The sequence below is a fragment of the Kryptolebias marmoratus genome, linkage group LG2 (assembly GCF_001649575.2).
Source record: "Kryptolebias marmoratus isolate JLee-2015 linkage group LG2, ASM164957v2, whole genome shotgun sequence".
Lineage (NCBI taxonomy): Eukaryota > Metazoa > Chordata > Actinopteri > Cyprinodontiformes > Rivulidae > Kryptolebias > Kryptolebias marmoratus.
In genome coordinates this window covers 1,754,650-1,767,656 of record NC_051431.1, presented here as the reverse complement: position 1 = coordinate 1,767,656, position 13,007 = coordinate 1,754,650, and the positions used below count along the sequence as shown (strand labels likewise).

At 40.5% G+C, this 13,007-nt stretch overlaps 1 protein-coding gene across 2 annotated transcripts in view; it reads right to left on the bottom strand.

Moving 5' to 3' along the window:
* LOC112451460 (RNA-binding protein Nova-1-like) overlaps positions 1-13,001 on the bottom strand; it is an 81,468-nt gene extending 68,467 nt beyond the window's left edge. Inside the window, exons 1-2 of one of the 2 annotated variants that reach the window (XM_037981279.1) lie at positions 12,410-13,001; positions 8,469-8,537 (exon numbers count right to left, since the gene is read on the bottom strand). In XM_037981279.1, the coding sequence (XP_037837207.1) occupies positions 8,469-8,537; positions 12,410-12,566 (226 nt within the window). In that variant the 5' untranslated portion in view covers positions 12,567-13,001. The remainder of the gene's footprint in view (positions 1-8,468; positions 8,538-12,409) is intronic. The other variant, XM_037981280.1, reaches the window with a different exon arrangement.
* Between the last annotated feature and the right edge of the window lie 6 nt (positions 13,002-13,007).

Sequence of the window (13,007 nt, the reverse complement as noted above, 5' to 3'; positions counted from 1 at the left end):
AGAAGAAGAAGAAGAAGAAGAAGAAGAAGAAGAAGAAGAAGAAGAAGAAGAAGAAGAAGAAGAAGAAGAAGAAGAAGAAGAAGAAGAAGAAGAAGATCCAACCTTCGATGTGGAACGAGCTGTTCGGAGCTTCAGTAAGTCATCGAATGTTTGAATTTTAGATGCTGTAAACTGCGGAACAACACAAGCAAAGCTGACCTAAAATGAAAACACACGCCAGCTTCAGCGAACGAAGAAATAAATATTTCTGCTTTCAACAAATTGCTACAAATGGTTATAGAATTTCCCAAAAAACACAAAGTGCCAAACTTCCAGTGGTCAGAAAAACACTTATTACACCATCAAACCAGCAGTCTGCTACAGAGCCGAGGTGTGTGTGTGTGTGTGTGTGTGTGAGTGTGTGTGTGTGCGTGTGTGTGTGTGTGTGTGTGTGCAGCTGAGTAACTACAGGGCTCCCCACCGGCTGCTGTGATGGGGGTCTTTGTTTTCACTTTTCCAAGCATCTCACACACACATTCCTGCAGTTACAAGACACGCAGGAAGTACGCACACTTCCTTTTACACGTGACAAGGATTGGACAAAAAGAAATTTAATAATAAAAATAAAAACAAGTAGAAGCCGGACAGGAATGAGCTCTAATCTTCCAGCCTGATGTCCTCGTGTTTTCTCTTCGTCGGGTCGGAGAAAGTGGAGCAGAATCTGAGCGAGAGACGCAGCGCTTGTTTACAATAAATAATAAATCCTTCTGCACCACAATCTAAGTGTGTGTAAACAGCCCAATCTGTTGCTAAGGCCCCCGCAGACCCACTAGGCCCAGAATAGGTTCTCCGCGGTGGTGGGGTGGGGGGGATCGGGGGCTCAAATCCCGGGATCTGGTGTCCTCTGGGCCTGCAGAGACCGAGCGAGGCAGCTGAAGAGCACAACTCCCCAATCATGCTTTGTTTTTGTTTGTTAACAAACTCCTGACCCGTCTTTAAAGAGGTTCGACTCAGTTTGTCTGTTTTTTTCTGCTTTTAAATTTAGCAGCTTTGTCCTCCGAGAGCCTCAGAAACATCTGGTGACCTTCATTACTTCTTCGTCTCATTTAGAATTAAATGCATTAAAACATATTTTAAATAAGTCATTCGGTAAAAGACATTAGAATAATTTGATCAGGTTTTACTTCAAACATGTTTGAACAATCAGCAGAACCAAGGTGGGTTGAGTTGTAAAGAGTTAAAGTCATAAAACATTTATTTTTAGGATTTTCCTCTAATATTAACCAAACCTAACAACGTTTTCAACATATCTGCTCATTTTTTTCTACAGAAAATCTGCTTCCTTGCTCATAACTGCCAATCTGAAAACTTTGAGGCAACAAATATCTATATTTTAGCAAGTTTTTAAAAAATAAATTAGACATAAAAGCCTGAAAACAGCAGGGGCTCATTTACGTTCACAGATGGTGCTTTAAATGTTTAATAAAGAATTTGTAAATAAATCTTAGTGAAAACGATGTTTGACTTTCTGAAACATCTGTTTGTAAAGTATTTTCTTTCTGCTACACGTAATAGAAAAAATGTTTTTTTTATGACAAAAATGATGCTGATGTTCACTCAGACACCTTTAAACTGGACTAATTTTACTTAAAGACAGTTAGATTTCAACAGATTTACCAAATGTCGCAGTTTTTCTGTAAAACCCAATGTGGGTCAAATGTAAATATGAGCCCCTTTTCTTTGGGTGGGTTTGGGGGGAGGAGGTGCTGCGAGCTCAGGGGACTTGGAAAATATTCATCTCATCTGAGCAGGGAGAGTCGAGGGGGGCAGGCTTTGTCTAACACCCCCTTTGAGTCCTCTTGTCTTTTGTTGGAAGGCTGTGCGTGCACACACACACACACACACACAAAGCCCCCCAGCAGCGAGGCTCTGACCAGCTGTCTTCGTCCTAAAAGACGACCATCGTCACTCATAAATACCGAGGGCTCACAGGGGAGCTCCGGCACGAGGAAAACTTTCTATCTTTATCGCCGGTTTGCCTCGCTGGGACTCGAATGTTTCCCATTAATTCAATTTATTTTCTATTTGACGTTTCAGAATGCAGAAGCAGCTCGAGTTCCTCGGCTAACGGCGTGATTTAAAAGCTGCCAACAGCTCTATAACTCATGTGGCTCTTCTCACAGCCAGAGATTAAAAGAAAAAAAACACACGAGGTGGTCTGAAATTCAAATTTACAAAACGTCAATTCAGTCCAGCTCCGGTGACTGGACTTGTGCTGGTAAGGGTCGGGACCGATCCATGGGTCCTTCGGTACCAGGCCACACAGAAAGAATTAAAAAATCTTCTTAAAAACAATCAGAACAAATATCTTTATGTCGAAGTCTGCAGGATATTTCACCACCTCTCTTTGTGCCAAAGTCACAATCATTTTTCCACAAACTATCAAACCTACAAGCTAACCCTGGCAATAAATAAATAATAATAAAAAAACTAACTTTACAGGAAAACTTTTCCCTACAAGTCAGTGGGAAACGTGTCCCGCATGAAACCAGCCTTCTGGACTGAAGGAAGGAAACAATATAACAAAGGTGCAACAAGATTTAAGATTTTCTTTTAAAACAACTCAAAAACATCATAGATAGTAAAAAAAGCCAGTTTAATTAGTTTTGTAATATTTTAAAGTGAAGAATGCAGAACTTTGCTGTTTAGGTTTATGTTTCTTCGCTGAATGAGAATTAATTAAAGATAAAATGTTATTCTGTATTTTGATAATATATCAGTTATATCTTGCTGCATAAGGTGTCTAAATTTGTGCATTAATGACAAAAACTTCTTTTAAAGCTATTTTACATTCCCTTATTTAACATCCGTAATAGTTTTAACATTTAACTTATTATATAAACTATTTTTTCTCCCATTTCCCACCTCTGTACTGTGACAAAAACAAAGCTTCCATTTAAAAATCAAAACAATTAAATAATATTTCATTTATATAAAAATAAAAGAGCCACTACCATCGGTGTGGAACAACATAAAAGTGAATATAAATAAATTAAACAGAGACCTCCCTCGTGCTTTTAAAGAACAAATACTGTTTTTAAACCCCTTCAGACACAAAAAATATCACACTGAAAGCTGTGATGCTTCACAAACATTATTATTATTATTATTATTAATATTATTATTATTATTATTGTGTGCTTCTTGCCCCTGAGCAGATTTTGCTGCTGACCTCTGACCTACAGCTGGTTTTATCCTAAACTTTGCAGCTAAAATCTCTAAATTATAATGAAAACAGTTCATAGAAAGTTGTTAACCACTAACTAAATAAAAAATATAGATTTATTTTAAAGCAAGCAGGCATTTTTCAGACAGGAAATGCCCATTTTTCCTTATTTTAATATGAATTTTTTTGTCTGTTTCACTTTTTATGGAATAAAAAAAGTGAGCGTGGAGAAAACAATCTGAATTCCTCCACCTTTTTTCCTCACAAACACAACACTGAGACAAACTGTTACAATAACAGCGTCCTGGTGCGTGAGCCAATCAGAAGCCTCCGTTCCGCGTAGAAAATCAGACACAAACGAAGATAACTGGAGTGGCCGCCTTCCTCCCTTCCCTTCTGTCTGTGTGTGTTTTGTTGTCGGTGGAGGGGTGGGGGCCCTGGCAGACATCCTCCCTGCGTCGGCCCTTTCATCCCCCCCTTCATCCATATTTATCGCCATCCTCTTCTTCCTCACCTATCGGCTGCCAGCGAGCTGTGACCGACGTCTCCCTCCACCAATCACACGCCTCAATTTGTGGGAACCTCCCCGCCTTTCTGCGCCTCCACCCCACCCTGTACGATTCTTTATTTTAATTTGACGCAGTGGCTTCGAAAAACAGAACGAGTGGAGCGCGTGGGAGGGGAGGCATGCAGCTACTTGTGGAGGATTTCTGCCGATGGCGGCTCCAGATCGAACGCCACACGAGGAAACGGGGCGAGCGACTGATGGAGGACGAGGTTGGAGGACAGGAGGAGGGTGGTGTCAGGAGCCTGATTAGTATGGATGATGAGGAGAGGTAGGAAGAGACAAGAGGCACCAGGCGAAGAGGAAAACGCAGCGTTCGGTGCTGATTGGCGTAAACATTCGACTTGGTTGAAGCATCAACAACAGTCTAAGACAAGGTCTGCAACCTCTACAATCAAAGGAGCCAATCGGCCCCATTCCATGCTAAATAAAAATGGTCCAGAGCCACAAAACATGCTTAGAACTAGAACCACTCAGAGAGCTCAAACCTCAGCCAAGACCAAACTGCAGGACCCAGATCGTGATCCGGATCACCACCAAACTACCTAATATTTTTATTTTATCGTGCAATAACTCGTCCTGTTTCATTTAAAATGTGGGTTGTGCATCACATTCCAGCTCTGTAGCAGCGGAGCAGAATGCCACATTAATGCATCTGCAGAAATAACGCTCTAAACAACAATATTCAGGCTAAGACAACTGTATTAATAAGAACATAAAAAGCTTTTACCCTACGTTTAATTTTCTTTCAATGATACATAAAGAAGCTATAATTCAGTCATCATTCCACGGTGAGAAAACCCCTCCCATACGGTCCCTCGTTGCTTTGCCGCTTCAGAAATTGACTCATTATTGATGCAATCTGTGGTTGGAAAACACTGACAGTATTTTTTCTGCATAAAAAGAATAAAAAAACATCAGATTTATATTTGTAAATTATAATAATCAATGGAGACCCAAAAATCATCAGCGTTTGAGTCATAATTAGAAGTTTATGAGCAACAGGAACATGTTGTCTGTAATAAATGTTGTATAAATAAAACAGGAAGTTTAGTGTTTGGGAACCCTGATTCATGGTTATTATTAAATAACTTTTTCAAGTGTTTTCTTTTGTTTTCATGCCTCCTGGTGTTTGGTTTAATTATCATAAAATATGATCATTCATATTTGTTAAATAAAATTACAACACAGATGTAAAACTCAGAGATTTAAAAAAGATTGTGTGTGTTCACTCATAAAGCACACACACACACACACACACATACACGCACACATGTTATGTCTCTCCATCTTTGCAGGGACTTTCCATTGACTTCCATTCATTTCTACACCCTAACTACAGCCTAANCCCTGACCCTNGACCCTAACCCTAACCATTACCAGTACATAGCTAACCTTAAACCAAACCTTAGTCCTAAACCGAACCCCTAACCCAAAAACATCATTTCTTCTCATGGGGACCAGGCTTTGGTCCCCACAAGGAGCAGTTGGTCCTCACAAGGTAGGATATGTTAGGAAAACTGTCCCCACAATGTATCAAATACAAGTACACCCACACACACACACACACACCACCACCCTTCATCTCCTTCATTAAAGTTCATCTCAGCTTTTTACAGGTAAAGTCAGACATAAAACACAATGACAGCTACCACACACACACACACAGAAATCTTCTAGTTTAATGCCAGTCAAGTCCTCTAATGTCACTTGGCAAGAACATCCCCCCCCCACCCCTTCCTCCACTCCCCAACACCAGCCAACCCATCCATTTACTAAATGAATACAGAACGTCGAGCAGGCAGGAGAGGAGATGGAGAGAAGGGACAAAAAAAGACAATAAAAAGGGATAAAAATGACGTCAGGGCTGAAAACGTGCGTGCTGCTTCAGGATCAGTTAGCTGACCCGCACATTAAACCTCTATCACTTCTTTCCTGAAAGAAAAATGAAAACGCACAAAAACACGTCCAATTTATACTTCTTTGTGCTCACGTAAGACTTCAGAACGTCTTATACAAGCAGTTTGTTTTACCTGAAACGTGAATTTTGCTGATTATATCACAACAGAATAATTCTGCTTCTTTCAGCTCCGATCGCTGATAAAGGGGAAGTCCACATATCCTGAAGTAGGATTCTGAGGGAAGGTTATAAACAAATACTTTGTTTTTATTGACCTCAGTTTGGAGACTGAAGTGAATCGCTGCTGTCTTTAAACAGCTCGAAACTCAAATATATTGTAGCGGTTCAAAGAAATGCTGTTTTATAAAACAATGAACTGCCCAAACAGGGTTGTTTCGGGAGAAATATTCTGAAAATGACCCAAAGCTGCACCAGAAAGCTAGTACTAGCTGCTGCTGCTATTTGCTACAAAATTCCCTGTAAATAACTGTTTAACCCCAAACTGATGGTAATGTGAAGGTTAATAATGTTAGTTTTATTTCTAAAGCACATTTTAAAACAACAAGGTTTCACTAAAGTGCTTCAGGAAAAGCCTTTAATGAAATTAATACAAAATAAATCACACACAAAACCAACAAACAGAACAAAAAAAAGACTAAAAAAGAACAAAAACAAGGAAACACCACAACATCAAAGACCTCAAACTAAACTTGAATTAAAAGCCAATGTAAAAATGTGAGTTGTGAGCTCTTTGGGGTTAAAAAAAGTCAAGAGGTTCAGGTAAATATTTAACTGCCAACCATACAAGTTATATTCCAACGATTCGCGATGAAAGTTTTTAAATCTGATCCATTTGGGATCCTGACCTAGCTTGAGCTAACTGTTAGCTCATCAACCCGGTCAGAATAAAATTTTATTTAAGAAGCTATATATAACAAAGTAAGATATTAAGTTTTCATAATCTTCCCACAGAAGCCTTCGTTAGGGAGTAAAATCGTCTGGGTGAGCCTGAGTTGTCAGCGTAAAGCTGGTTCCTCGAGGACCTGCGACTCGTTAACAAACTGCATTCATGAGGGAGTCTCCAGAGTGTCTCACCGTGTTTGTCGCACGAGTTTTAATCATTTATAACAAATTTTCTGCAAAGAAATAGGCACAGAGTCCTTGCAGATCACTAGATCTGTATTTTGAGTCTTGCAGAGGAGTTCTCCTTCGGCAAATGTCCAAATTATTATTATTTATATTAATTATTAAACTAGAAGCATTCAGAGGTTTGTCTTAGGATCTGTATCGTGATCCGTATCATCACTGAAGTTTAATCAGTTTTCTGTGACAACAACAAGCTGAGGGCAACAAAATAATGTGCGCAGCCTGGAATGCAGTTTGCACACAAAAATAAGCTGCACGGCTTGCTGCTCGCTTGGTTACAAACACTCACATTACTGAGAGACTGTAATAAAAAAAACTGCATATTTTGTTATAATTTTGCCACAACTTTGAGTCACAGGGATAATAAATCGATAATAAATAGATTAATGGCTTTATTCATGTTTTTAACCTGAGCATCGAGAAAAAGAGGTATTTGTTATTATCAAAAAAGTAATTTCATGAAACATTTAGGGTGATTTTAAGTTTTATCAGCTCAGTCCTGTGGCTTCAAACAGGACAGCCTCATATACTGACTGATGAATTAAAGCTTTTAATGTGAAGCTGTCAGAAAACTTAGAGTTTTAACTCCTACTTGAATGCAGAAAACTAAATCCTCATGCATGAAATGTTTGAACTTATTTAGCGCATCGTCATCACGTTCAAAAGGGTGAAACTGAATCAAATATTAACTGTGAGCTCATCAAACGTCTCTGATCGTATGTGCAGAGAGCTGCATGATGAGAGGGAAATCTGAATTCCTTTAATAGTGGGGAGACGCCTGCTGTGCTGCATGGGTGAGGGGCGGCGGTGGCGCTGGCTAAGAATGGGTTTGTGCCGGTGGATTAGAGGAGCGCTGAGGAGCGGGGGGATGTGAACAGCGGCCACTGCAGCTACTCATTGATCTTTCCGTCTCTAAGACCTTCAGCTTTTTGTGAGGCGTGCGTGATTTACGACCCGTGGGGCCGCGGCCATCCATGTTGGTGCGTATGCTCTCTGACAGCTGACCAGCTCCTGCTTTTTTAGGTCGCTTTGCCTTTTTACACACAAACACACACACACACACACAATATCAATGCAAACCCATCCAGAGGCTCAAGGGAAGAAATAACAAAAAAAAATTCATCTCTAGAAAAAAAAAGCACAAAAAAATGCACATATTTGGACACAAACCTTCCATCTGGGAATAAAACAGGAAGAAAATAATCAATTCAGCTTTTTAAATCAAAACAAACAGCTTTAAACATTTTTATCTGCAAGTGAAAACCAGCGAAACCAGTCAGAGGATGGACATTTCAGCAATACATCAGCAGATGAATGGCCAGCATGAGGTCAAAGGTCATTAGCACTCAATCTGTGCAGTTATGTTGGCTATCATGAAAAAAAATAAACACTGATTTTTTTTTTTTTTGCATAAAAAGCATGACAATGGATGTTATGGAACTGGTAACATACAATATAAAGAGTTTCAGCATGCACTGTCCTGAAAAATGACAAGAATGAAAGTGTTTAATGTAACTTCAGGTCCTATTTAAAACGTCAGGCCCTAAAATTTTAAGATTTATCCCTTGTGTTGCTGCTGACTCAGTCCTGCATTGAAGAATGTTACAGTTAAGATTATATATAATAAAAGAAAAAATCAAAGTCTGTCTTACCATGAGTCTCAGTTTCTTGTTGAGGGTAAACAATGCCTTCAGATTCAAATATGGGCTGCAGGAAGGCCACTACAGAGAGAGGAAGCACAGGGGTGGGGAGTGTGTGGCGTAAACTAATCATTCAGAGAAACAACCATCATTATGACTTCTAACTTTAGAACTTGCAGCCTGAGCGAAGCTTCAGAAATGTAGTTTTTTTTTTAAAAAAAAAAAACATCTTCTTGTGGAAACAAACAGCTTCTGTTGGGGTTTCATTTGACTCTATTGGTGCCAGAAACACGAACTGTTATTTCATCGTTTTAAAGTCAGATAAATCAGTCGCTTTAGCTGATCCCAACAGAAAACTCGGGCTGTAAAGTTCTAAAGATCATAAAGACAGTTTGAACTAGGTTACGTTGGAGCAAAATACATTTGTAAACAGCAAAGAAAGACCCCGAAGCGAGCTCCGCTCCAGCTCTTAAACTGACTGTGGTGCCGGCGTCCTCCGCCTGAGTAAAAGTCTGGTCATCATCATCATCATCATTCCAACCTTTTCATTTGTCTAAATGGACGAGCTGGCTGTTATTGCAGGCAGGAGGAAGGTCCCCCTGGGGGGTGGGGGGTGTCTGTGGGTTTTTACATACAGTGAACAGGAAGCTTTAGTGCTCTGAGTGCTGCATCGATCTGAAGTTAAACACCGCTGGCTAACCTGCAGCTCACTCAGACTCACCAAGATGGCTGTCATGGCTCCTTACAAGAAACGCTTTAAACTCAACCTTCTTTTTTCTTAGTGGGCAATTCAGCTAAAACAAAAGAAGGGCAACTTTTTTATCCAGAGAGCCATTTTGACTCATTGGAGGGCCGATGATTTATTGAACTGCTTCTATCGTACGTTGGGGTTTTAGATAACTTTAGCAAAGTTTCTATTTTTGTTTAAAAGACAACAAAACTCTCATACTGAACTATCACTATGAACTAACAGCTGTGATGGTTAATTTATTTGCTTAGATTTAATGATTTATAATGTTTGTATCAAGTCAGATCACATCCATGAAGTTTGTTTGAAGCCATCAAAATTTAAAAATCTCCAAACAACTGAGTTGTTGCTGCAGAAATTATAGTTTGAGAACATCTTATTTGTGGAAGTATTTTACCTTTCTTCTGAACATTTGAATTATAATGCCTTGTTTTTTTATTATGTAGTGCTGTTGGGGTCTTCAGAGTTCATACTGTTTAATAAAAAAACTGTTTCCTGTTATTTTGTATTTTGACGTTTTCTCTCTCGTTGCCATGAAAGTTCATAAAAACAGACTGACAGAGTGGACTTTTTCATAATTTCTGATCATTTGTTTGAAGTTTTTCTGTGCTTCAGACTTTAAATTCTAAGCTTAAAGCAGAGGTGCTCTGTGTGACCAGAAATCTTGAAGTTAATGTGCACACTCTGTAAATTCTATGCGTTTAAATTAATAATAATTTGGATCCGTAACCCTGCCCTTTGTTGTTTCAGATCCTGACTCTTTCCCGCATCTGTGCTGAGTTTTATGTTACACCTCAGAGCTCCATTAAAGGTGTATTGTATGTCCAGATGTCCATGATGGGGTGTAGAGAGTCTGATGGTTTGTAATGCCGGGTGATGAGAATGCTTGGTGCATGACAGCATGTAAACAAAAACCAAATGTGGTGATCACCATGGTGACACATTTCATCCAACCTGAAGATCATGAAGAAACATCATCGCTCTAGTTTTTTATTTTTGATCAAAAAATACAAAAAGAAGTTCTTTTTCTTCTTCCTGCAGCAGGTTTGATGGAAATCTACTGCAACAACACGGACTGTTGCACTCGGAGCGGCTCTGGACTCTCCTCGTTCTTTCTCCAACGCACCCAGTGGCGGTTCTAGGGGGTGGCACGTTGGGGCAGCTGCCACTGGAAAAAAATACATATCTTGCCACCCTAATTGCAGGCTAGTTAAAATCATTTTGTACATTTCGTACAATAACATCTGCACAGAGCTTCGGTCTCTATCCTAACTCACAGGTTTAGAGTTCACACACTGCAGCAGGAAATTTCACCGAGACGATTTCAAGATCAACGACCTCCCGGAGCTTTTCTACCCCTGGAGCACAACTTAATCTGTCCCGAGAGTTTCCAGGACTCACAAACGAACAAATCTGAAAAATTAGTCAAATATATTTGTTCCTTCTTCAAATAATATTTACCCTACAAAAATGAAATTCAATATTCATTAACGGAGAGCTGTTGGGTCATCGGCTGGGTTGGTTTGACCAAATATTGGGTCAGAACGTGTGACCCAGTAGTTGGGTCGAGGTAGGGTTGCCAACTTTTAGAAATTTAAATAACTCTGAATAAACAGGGGGGCTTTTTTGTCTGGATAATATTTAGCTATGAGACAGTTTCTACCAAGAGTGAAGCCATCAAGGAAAACAGCTGAACATTTATCAGACAAACATATACAGGCTCATGTTAGCGGGGTAAAAAACAAATCTGCAGAAATCTGCAGATTTCAGCAGACATTCAGCACTCAGCATTCATACTGTAGTTTTTGCAGAAAATGCTGAAACCTGCTGTCATTTGACATAAAACCGTCCAATTTCATTGACAAAAAGCAGCTTAAACAACAAACATTTCAGCATCATCAAGTAACCAAAGTAAATTTCTTTGTTCAGCTTGTTTTGTTTGCAGAAAAAAACGAAACGTGATTCTTCGGCTCTGATTGACAGAATCGTTGTTTCGTTTATCATCTATAAACAGATTCGCACTGCCTCTTAAAAATAAACAACAAATCGTGCTCCTTAGAAATAAGAAACATCTTTTTTAGTTTCAAATACAGGATGATTCCTTATTTTAAAGGGATAGTTGGCAACCCTAACCGGAGCTGAGCCGTGTCATTGTTCAGTTTGCCGTTTCAAACCAGAAGTTGACCAAATCTTAGCAGACTGGACCTCTGCTTTAGGGATGGATTAAATAAAGCTAAGAAGGTAAAATGTCTACATTTGACGTTGTTGGTTTTGTTAGGAACTTTAGCTTGCACTACACTGAGTTTGGGTTCCTAAAATAACATTAGTTGGTGCTAGCCGAGGCTAATAATGATGAGCATGAGCTAGCTAACACCAACCCAAATTATCTAACAACCCAGACTTAATATAACCCAGCTCTAATTAGGCCTTTTAATCTCATTTTTGGGTAGAAAACTTAATTCAGATAACATGCTGAGTTAAAACTAACCATGTTTGGCACATTTTGACCCAGCCTTGTGTTACAAATTGAATTGTTTTTAACCCAGCAGTGAGTCATTTGTGTAATTTATCTGCAGAAACAAATAACCCGAATGCATATAATTAAGTCTGAACTCTTCCTGCTAACAAGCTCTGCTCTGCCCCACCTTTGCCACCCCAAAAATAAATAAAAACCTCTAGATCCGCCACTGGACGCCACGGGCCTGCTGTTAATATGAAGCCGCCTGTTTATCCGCTTGTTGTGTAATTACTGCACGCGCTCGGCGGCGGCTGCGATGGTGGCTGATGTGAGAGATTAGCACAAGGTCATCCGTCGACGGGATGATCTGCCTTTCACTTGTTTACATCCTGAATTCGGCTCCAGCATGGCCGCGGCGGCTCCGCGCAAAGACGCAGTAAAAAATAAAAAATAAATTTAAACAACAACAACACGGATTTGGGCTGATCTAAAAGAGGCTGAATCATTCAGGATGTGCAGCAGAGGGACAAATCCCCCGCTCGGTTCCTTCCATTGTTTCCATCAGCAGCAACGCGCCGGGATCATTTTAACGCAGATAAAAAAAATAAAACTAAAATCCTCTGAATTTGAAGCGTTTTCTTGTCGCTGAAAGCCAAACAAACTGCAACCTGCTCTCCTTCCCTCTGCCATCATGTCTCAAGCCCCGAGCTGCCCCCCGCCCCACAGCATCCCCATCGCCGCTCTTACCTCCCGTGTTTGTGCGCTTGGTGCTGCTGGCCTCCGTCGGGGTCTCCAGGGGTCTTTTACGCGAATCCGGGGGGTCGGACTCCATGTGTGGCTGCTGATTGTGATGGTGAGGGTTTGAGAAAATGCCGTTCTGCTGCACTGCTCCGCCGGCCATCATTTTCGAGCTCGCTCTTGGATGCTTTAAGCTGCGTTCAAATCCCCCCTTTGCGTTTGTTTTTCTTATTTATTTTTTTATTCTTACGCAGCGCGGCTGTGCAGACGGTGAGTCCTCGGAGAAGCGGTTCAAGAATGGGGGGAAATACGCCTTTTTTCTGACGGAGGTTAACTGCGCGTTTCTCTGCGCGAACAGAGAGATGCTGCGCAGAGAGAGAGAGGGAGAGAGAGAAAGAGAGAGAGGCTCAGAGACAATCCAAAACCTCCTCCTGAGGGGAAATAACAAAATCAACCGGGTCTTTATTCTTCCACCAAGCTTCAGATGCGCGTGCTAGGATGTGTGTATCATTCCGCTGCAAGCAGCTCTCATGTCCGGTGGCGCTCCTCCGCGAGAACAAAACCAAACAAGAACCGAAAAGACAAAGAGGACGAGTCAGCCGGAGAC